Source organism: Xyrauchen texanus, chromosome 15, assembly GCF_025860055.1.
Source record: "Xyrauchen texanus isolate HMW12.3.18 chromosome 15, RBS_HiC_50CHRs, whole genome shotgun sequence".
Classification (NCBI taxonomy): domain Eukaryota; kingdom Metazoa; phylum Chordata; class Actinopteri; order Cypriniformes; family Catostomidae; genus Xyrauchen; species Xyrauchen texanus.
In genome coordinates, this window is record NC_068290.1 from 32,657,484 (window position 1) to 32,666,644 (window position 9,161).

Genomic DNA, 9,161 nt, shown 5'->3' on the forward strand with positions numbered 1-9,161 from the left:
AGCTTCAGCATTATGGCTCATCAAAGCTGAGAGACACAACAGACAGATTAATTACACAACTCAAGGCGCTTACCTCTTACTGGAGTTTCCACATTGGAGAAAATGTACTGTTCAAATTGATGGAGGACATTGTGGTTTCTATAGTGAAAGACCATTGTGCACCAGCTACCACGAAATAAGGAGAATTACCCCCGCTTAGACGGCTATTTTTCCACTGAGAAAGCTGATCTTCAGAAAGCTGACAGCATCTCTGCTTGGGTGTGGCAACAGGTGAATAAGCACGCTCCGTCTCTCTCTCTCTCTCTCTCTCACTCTCTCACTCACTCACTCACTCACTCACACACACCCCCCACACCCACATCAATGCTTGTTTATCCAATAACTTGGTAGAAACAGCACAAGCCGTGATACTATTTCTGAAGTGACATTTTGAATTACTAACGGAGGCTTGGGTGCATCATTTGGTTTGAACCAGCAACGCCAGATTCTGATCCATCGCGTAAGAAAGTAGTTCCGTGACACACAAATGTGTTTTTATGACCGTACTCAGTTTTTCCTCATTTTTTAAAATGTACTTGTTCATTGAACTGTTGTATATAAGCAATATCACACTTGCAATCATGCCATATGGCCCTAAATCAGCACTGCTGTGATTACCTATGGCACTCGGCCTGCGGCCGAATCACTGCAATGCTGATGTAGGGCCATATCGCACTCTTGCTCGTGTGATATTGCTTAAATATATAAGTATATATATACAAATACAAATCTGTTATATACAGAAGTAATAGTAGATAGGTATGGTATGTTGGATAACTATAAATACAGTAGACTAAGCTGTGTATGGCACATTCATTATTGCTTAATGGGCAATTTTATCTGTTCATGAGATGGATAGCCAGAGGGAAAAATACGGTTCCTGTGCCTGACGGTTCTGGTGCTCAGTGCTCTGTAGTGCCTGCCAGAAGGCAACAGTTCAAAAAGGTAATGGGCTGGGTGAGTGGGGTCCAGTGTGATTTTTCCACTCTGGAAGTCTATAGTTCTTGAAGTGAGGACAGGGGGCAACAATTATCCTCTCAGCAGTTCGAACTGTCCTTTGTAGTCTTCTGATATCCGATTTTGTAACCAAACCAGACAATTACTGATGTGCAGAGGACAGACTCAATGAATGCTGAGTAGAACTATATCAGCAGCGCCTATGGCAAGTTGAACTTCCTCAACTGGCGAAGGAAGTACAACCTCTGCTGGGCCTGCCATGAGTCAATGTGGGTTTCCCACTTCAGGTCCTGTGAGATGGTAGCACCCAGGACCATGAATGACTCCACTGCTGTCATAGTGCTGTGTAGAATGTTGAGGGGGTCAATGTTTGGGTGTTCCTCCTTAAGTCCACAATCATCTCCACCACTTTGAGTGTGTTCAGCTCCAGGTTGTTTTGGCTACACCAGTGAGCCAGCCTTTCAACCTCCCTTCTGTATAGAGACTCATCGTCATCTTGGATGATGCAGATAACAGTAGTGTCATCAGCAAACCTCATGAGCTTGACAGAGGGGTCCTTGGCAGTGCAGTCATTTGTATACAGGGAGAAGAGTAGTGGGGAGAGCACATATCCCTGCAGGGCACCAGTGCTGAGTTTACATGTGCTGGAAGTGAATTGTTCCGTCTCACTAGCTGCTGCCTGTCCGTCAGAAAGCTGGTGATCCACTGACAGATAGACGTGGGAACAGAGAGTTGGTGCAAGTTAGTCTGAAAAATAGCTGGGATGATGGTGTTGAAAGCAGAACTGAAATCCACAAAAAGGATCCTTGCATATGTCCCTGGTCTGTCCAGATGTAGCAGGACATGATCCAATGTCATGTTGACTGCATCATCCACAGACCTGTTTGGTCAATAAGCAAATTGAAGGGGATCTAGAAATGGTCCAGTGATGTACTTCAGGTGGGCCAAATCCAGTCTCTCAAATTATTTCATGACCACAGACGTCAGAGTGACAGGTCTGTAGAATTGATGATTGATGACAGGAATGATGATTGAGCAATTTGAAGCAGCATGTGACTTCACACTGCTCCAGTGATCTATTGATGATCAGTGTGAAGATGGGGGCCAGCTAGTTAGCAAAGGATTTTAAACCATCTAGGCCCTGTGCTTTCCTTGTCTTTTGTTTTCAGAAGACACGGCACACCTCCTCTTCACTGATCTTAAGTGCAGGTTGAGTTGAAGGAGGGGGGAGGAGGGGGCTTGCAGGAGGTGTTGATGTTTGTGTGAAGTGAATGTCAGAGCGGGTGTGGGGTGGTCTTTTAAAATTACAGTAGAACACATTCAGGTCATCATCAGCCAGTTCACAACCAGGTCCACTACAGTGTTGGAAGTAGGAGTCTTGTAGTTAGTAAGTTGTTTCAGGCCACTCCACACTGATGCAGGATCTTTAGATGGATACTTGTTTTTCAGCTTATCAGAATAGCTACTTTTAGCCACTCTGGTTTCCTTATTCAGTGTGTTCCTGGCCTGATTGTACAAGATTTTATCCCAAACTTTGAAGCATCCTCTTTTTCCTGACTAAGCTGACTGAGTTTTGCTGTAAATGGTGGTTTCTCATTGTTGTATGTTAAATAAGTCCTAGTAGGAATGCACATATCCTCACAGAAACTGATATATGATGTCACAGTACCTGTGAGCTCATCCAGATTGGTGTCTGCAGCCTCAAAAACACTCCAATCAATGCAGTCAAAGCAGGCTTTTAGTTCCAGCTCACTATTTACAGACATCGTAATATGGCAGCTGCCACTTTAACATACAAGGTGGCTTTTCTACTCTCCTTTTCTCCCTTTCTAACCATTACCAATTGCATCGAGGGAGCCTCCGCAAGACCGGCCACTGCTTCACCGTATACCAGTGCTACATTTCATAAGGTCCTTTTCATATGTCCTTTTATCGGAACTGTCCCTATTCATTCCCAGGTTACATTATTTACACCATGATCAATGTAAATATGTATTCATCACTTCACCATGCTGACCAATCGGCATCCAGGACTGGAACAATCTGTTTAAAAATTAAGGAATAAGACAGGCTGTGCTATATTATGAGTATAGATTATAGTCACAGTTGAAGGTGCTTCTAACAATGCCTTTTACAGTAGCTTGTAAAGTCCATCAGGGTTCGAAACCTGCCCAGAAAAAAATCGGGAAAACAGTAAAGGCAAGAAGAAAAACCCAAAGCAAATGAACTGGTACTCCCACTTGTCTTTATAGATGGTTTGCACAAGCACACTCTTCTCATACATGTAAAAGAGCGAATATAAACAGAAAAAAGGAAACACTCCACACAATTCTCAAACACATTCCACACAAGTGGAAGTGAGCATATTAGCATACGGTAACAGCTGTCAGCCGTAGAGCGGCCATCTCTCTCTTCACTCGAGCATTCTTCTCTCTCTCTCTCTACCCATGCGTGCGCGCTCACATAAGAACATTCATATAATAAAATACACCATAGAAGTCATCTTAAATGCACATCAACATTCATGTCATGAACACTATTTAACATTAGGTGGCTGTTACAAGCTGTGATAATATTCCCAATATACCTCGGCTTCTCATACCTAATTGCTTAAATACCGGCCCCAACCCATTCACGCAGTGTCTTATTGCTTTTATAAACAGTTACTACAGAATACAAATATAAAAAACACACATTTTCAGATTCGTTAAGTGCTATCCTTCCACTAAAATATATAGTCCCTGACATGTAAACTAAGGTAATTACTAAGGTAATAAATACCATCTGTATTACAATTCAGCATGAAACCTGTCTGAAAGGACAAATGCAGAACAAACTGACAAAAATCAGTGATTAAATGGATTTAAATAATTCTAAATGATGGAGAACTTGCAATGATTTTACACATAGCTACACACATTTATTGAATGTTTACATTTAGTCGCTCCCTGGTACTGACTTCCTGGCTGCAAAACCTCAACAATTATGTCCAGGTGAGAGGCTATTATTACAATGTCGCTACTTCCTCAAACAGTCCTTTCTTATTCCCTTGATGGCTATCCCATTCTGCCATGCTCATACACTCTCACTGCTTATTGGCTGCCTCTCATTAACATGAAGGCCAATTACTTGGCAGACATGGCTTCAAGATAATTTACAAAACTGCACTTAGATTATACACTTCAAAAAGTACTTTGGTACCATGGTAAGGTTTCGGTTGATAATGCCATGGTATTTGATATAGCCATATACTGGTATTTACTCTAAGACACTTCAAGGAATCCCATGGTATTATCATGATACATTTACATTTATGCATTTGGCAGACGCTTTTATCCAAGCCCTTATTACAGGGACAATCCCCCCGGAGCAACCTGGAGTTAAGTGCCTTGCTCAAGGACACAATGGTGGTGGCTGTGGGGATTGAACCAGTGACCTTCTGATTACCAGTTTACCAGTTATGTGCTTTAGACCACTACACCACCACCACTCCACCACTCATGACATGATACCATGTCATAATGACCATGGTAACACCATGGCACTTTTTGCTAAATTTTTGTTATTCTACTACTGCTGCTACAGAAGTGATTTTGTACAGATACAGATGGTAAAAAATAAATAAAAAATGTAATACAGCTGATGTTATTGGATGTGTCCAAATCCTGAGGCAGCTGTCTTGTTGCCTTACTGACTTATCAGTCAATGACTTAACAGACAGCGTTTGCATATGAAGGTACCTCTAAAAACTGTTTTCAGACAGGTTTCCGAGGCAGCACTATGTCAAATCGCTGCTAGGACACCAGCATTCATTCAGTATTAATGACAGAGGTCTAATAATATGAAAAACATAATCAAGAGAGTTTTGGCCAAAACCAAGTATATATTTAATAACTACATTACTATTTTCTCGATAAACATTGAATCAAATGTTGTAAAAAGGTTTAAAAAAATAAACCCCCCTTGGCTGTAAATGGCCTCTTTGGCCGTCATTTTCTTTCTTGAGTTCAACCAATATGGATCCGCACGCACAGGATTTTGGGATTTCATTGGTAGCCAAGGATAAATCTATGCTGCCTTAAAAAGTTGATCAGATGAATCTCAATAGACAGGTATGACGCCAACATTGGATTCTGATGTGCCTTGATCCTTTTTTCATTTTCCAGTTTTCAGACGCAGCATCTAACAGCATCTAAGTGTTGCCAGATGGGCGGGATCCTGCACAGTTGGACTTGTTTTGAATGAATTGTGCGGGGAAAAATTGGGCTGGTTTGTAATAGGGCTGGGTAAAAAAAATGATTTTTCAATGCTTCGTGATCTTTATACTCACCAGTGAATGAATTGTGTAGTATAGTGGTGGAGTATTCAGCAGTGAGATCCTTTCACTACGTGTTGAAAGTAAAAGTTGTTCCATGTAATGTGTGTCCAAAGATGAGATCCACGACCCATCTGTCATTGAAGAATGTCTCTTTTAATACCCTTTCTGTTCTTAACAGTCAGTTGTTTCTTGAAATCAACAAAAAAAGAAATTTTAAATTCCAATCATGCATAGCACAAATGAGATTTAACCATTCAAGTCTCAGACCTTAACATGCGCTCAGAAATGCGGTGTTGTGAAAGAGACAGTACCAGTTTTAGCACGTGTTCAACGAATCAAAGTAATTGATTATGTAAATAAATGTAAATAGTAAAACCTGCACAAATAAACAATAACCATAGAACAAAAAATTATATATTAAAATTACATCTTTTTATTGGTTCAATACATGGATTTGTTCATTTTAAAAAAGCCAAAATGTAACCTAAATGATGAAAAGCTGCTAAATATAATTAGTCAAATTAATATTTTTGTAATGTACCTAGTAAGAAGGTCCCCTGTATAATTAACAACATTAACTGGGAGAGAATTTATTTAATATGTAAGCAAAAGGGACATTATAACTGATGAAATATACCCATATGAATCAATATCTATTGTGAATAGGAATCGAATCGGGACAACTGTACAAATACCCAGCCCTAGTTTGGAATGATTTGAGAAGGTTTTAGAAATTTAAAAATTAAGCAATTCTATTGGTCATGTTACTGAAATAATGTATCCACACACAAGCATTCAAATAGCCCAAATGTGTTCAATCCTGTTCAGAGGAGCTACAAGTTTCCACACCCACTAGTATTTTCTAAATGAGCGCAATCTGCAGGTGTTGTTATGGATTTTAGCGATAGAAGTTAGAAAGTCTTAATAATAACAAATTGGTGAAAATGTAAGAGAATAAGTCGAAAAAGGGGAAAATGAACCTCAAGTCGTGATTTATGCCTGGACTTATCTGTGTCGCTTTTCTCATGCTCGTTTGATGCTTTTGCAACCCAATGAAGAAATTGCCCCTGAGCGTTTCTCTCTTGGCCAGTCCATTGAAGCCTTTTTGCCAGAAGTTTAATGATGCAGGATGAGACTACTGCAGGATATTTAGAGATTCATGGTCATCACCATATTGCTCAGTCTTCCCACATTTAATAATTGTTTTTATCAAATGTTTTTTGTGACATTTTATATTTATGACATATTCAGAAAATAGAAAATATAGCACTCTTTGCCCTCTCATGTGTTTCTTAGTAACTGGCAAAACTCTAGAGATGGCACAGAATTAAAGATGTTCAGAAATGAATACACTAAGCAGATGTTACAGCTTTAATTCGGAATAAAACTCTGTTTCAACTTAAACTGCAAACATTTTTAAGATTACACTATAATGGCAGTGATGTATTGATTTGGTGTATTTTCATGCAAGTAGAGTAACTGTAATAGTATGTGGGTTTTCATAATCCATAAATCTGTGACAAACCTGGGTTTGTTTGGACAGAGCTGCACAGTTATACAATGTCATCAAGAACCTAACTTCAGACTTAAAGTGCACACACAGTTTAGCTTTTCTAATTTCGTGGAAAAGTCAACTGTCACAAAAAGAAATACATACATACTCCATACAGTACAAATAAACCTCCACAAATGAATAGCACCCTCAGTAAAGAGGAGTATTAGAAACATCACTTTCTCATTGTTGTATGATCTTTCACTAAAAACGTGAGAAATATGACAACTTCATAAGATAAATATCACAAACCATAGGTTCACTGTGTAGTAAAGGGTGTTATATGAGTTTTCACAGGCAAAAACACTTATCTATTCAAGAATCAACACTGTGAAAATATTTTGTCAGGGCACCTGCACTGTAAAAAGTGGAAACCCGCAATTGTTACCAGTGTCACCCTTAAAATTTGTTTTATTGTTGTAAACTTATCATGTATTCAGGTTAATTCCTGGTGACTTGACTTTATTAAAACTATATTATTAGATATTACCACATGAAGCACACTTTTATATTTAAAAAAAGTTTACCTAAATGTGTTTCATGTGGTAACATCTAAAATAACTGGTTTTCTGCCAATACAAATTTGTCTTGGTTTGATCAAGTATACAAATATCCTTGAGGTTAAATTAACAAGAATATATATTTAATCAGACAAAAGATTGTAAAAGTTTATAAATGAGACAATGGCTTAAAACCACAGTCATGCCTGAAACTTCCATTGCCACTATTATTTATTTTCGAACAACTTCAGCAGTGTTAAATTAATGTATCTTGTCACCACATACAGCATGTTCTAAGAAGCAAAACATTCACCAAAGATCACAGTTGGACAATTGTAATAGCTTTTAGCATCCTGGTGTCAATAACCCTACAGTCAGATATCACCTCCATGCCAGCAAAACCATTTGGAAGGCATGCCAAAAGAAAAGTTATTTGATCTCGCCAAACTAAAATGGTAAGTACTAAATCACTGCTAGAATTTTTTCCAATGCAAATGCGTGCATTGAGACTAAAACAGACAACAAGCATTAGAAGTTTCGTGCAAAATGACTGAATGCCGTGCAGAAATTCACCAAATCTCCCTGTGTGGCATGATTGTTGTTATTTCTTTCAAAAGACAGGGTAATCTTGTTAAAATACCTCCAGATGGAACCTAAAGTCCAGATCAACATCTGGCTCCCACTGCCAGGAAGCACTCAATATTTTTTCTCCTTTTCTGCAAATAATTGCTACACAATGCATGATAACTGAAAAACAATCTCTCATGGACAGAACACACTGAACTTGGGGTCTGTTGAGTCAAGGATTTTAGTGGGGTCTGTCCTTGATGGGGAGGATTCAAATGCTACGGAGAATTCCCAATGCTGGAAAACATTAAGCACTGTTGTTGAACAACTCTCAGAAGCATCGGCAGGGCATAATTGACGGAGTCTTGACTTTTGTAGAGTATAAAAGCATACTGTACTTCAAAAGCTCTGATCTCAATACAAACAATGTGCTGTACTGCTTTACCTTGTAAAGAGCTCAGACACTGAAGCAAATTCTTTTCATCGGACTCAGAACTCTTATCTTCCACTGAATACAGATACATAACCCCATGCATTTATATTCTAACAGCAATCCTCTTATATTTAATGGTATCTCAGGGTTCAGTCCCATGCATCTCACAAAATATGTATTCTGTGCTATATATTTTATGCATTCAATGTTTTAAATTCCATCACTGAACAGGACCTGTGCAAAGTACCATGTGGTTCTAAGTGATCAATATTGCAAACTCAGGAACGCAGTTCATATGCAAAAGCAATTTAAGTTAAAACATTTTGAACTGAATTGGAATGAGCTGAAAAGGATAGGCTTACCATTGTAAACACAATGCCTTTGGCTGAGCACTCGCAGCATCAGCGCCACATCATCTTCATTCCTGTGCTGCACATCTATGCCAACACACTTTTATTTCAGGTTGTAAACTTCATACTCCCATGTTAACCGCACCAGTGCATGCATGCGATACATGCAGTCACATTGTTCCGTGGTTTTGTGTTTTCCTGGGTTTGTTCTTTAGTTTCCAATGCAAAACTTCTTATGTCTCAGAACAAAGCTCTGAAAGCAACACGTTGCAGGAGGATGGTAAACTTGAGAAGCGGAGCGGAGGTTTGGAGAGGAATGCGATGTGTAACATGAGAACAGATTTAAAAAAAAAAAAAAGACATGCTGAGGAGAGTTATTGTACTGAGCAGAGTGCTTCAGCTTATGTCGTATTCAGGATGAGAAGTACCTACTTGTTTACACCAA

The 9,161-nt window shown here is 39.0% G+C and overlaps 1 protein-coding gene across 1 annotated transcript in view; it reads right to left on the reverse strand.

Moving 5' to 3' along the window:
- gask1a (golgi associated kinase 1A) overlaps window positions 1-8,980 on the reverse strand; it is a 40,101-nt gene extending 31,121 nt beyond the window's left edge. Inside the window, exon 1 of the mRNA XM_052143777.1 lies at window positions 8,729-8,980. Within this exon, the coding sequence (XP_051999737.1) occupies window positions 8,729-8,731 (3 nt within the window). The 5' untranslated portion in view covers window positions 8,732-8,980. The remainder of the gene's footprint in view (window positions 1-8,728) is intronic.
- Between the last annotated feature and the right edge of the window lie 181 nt (window positions 8,981-9,161).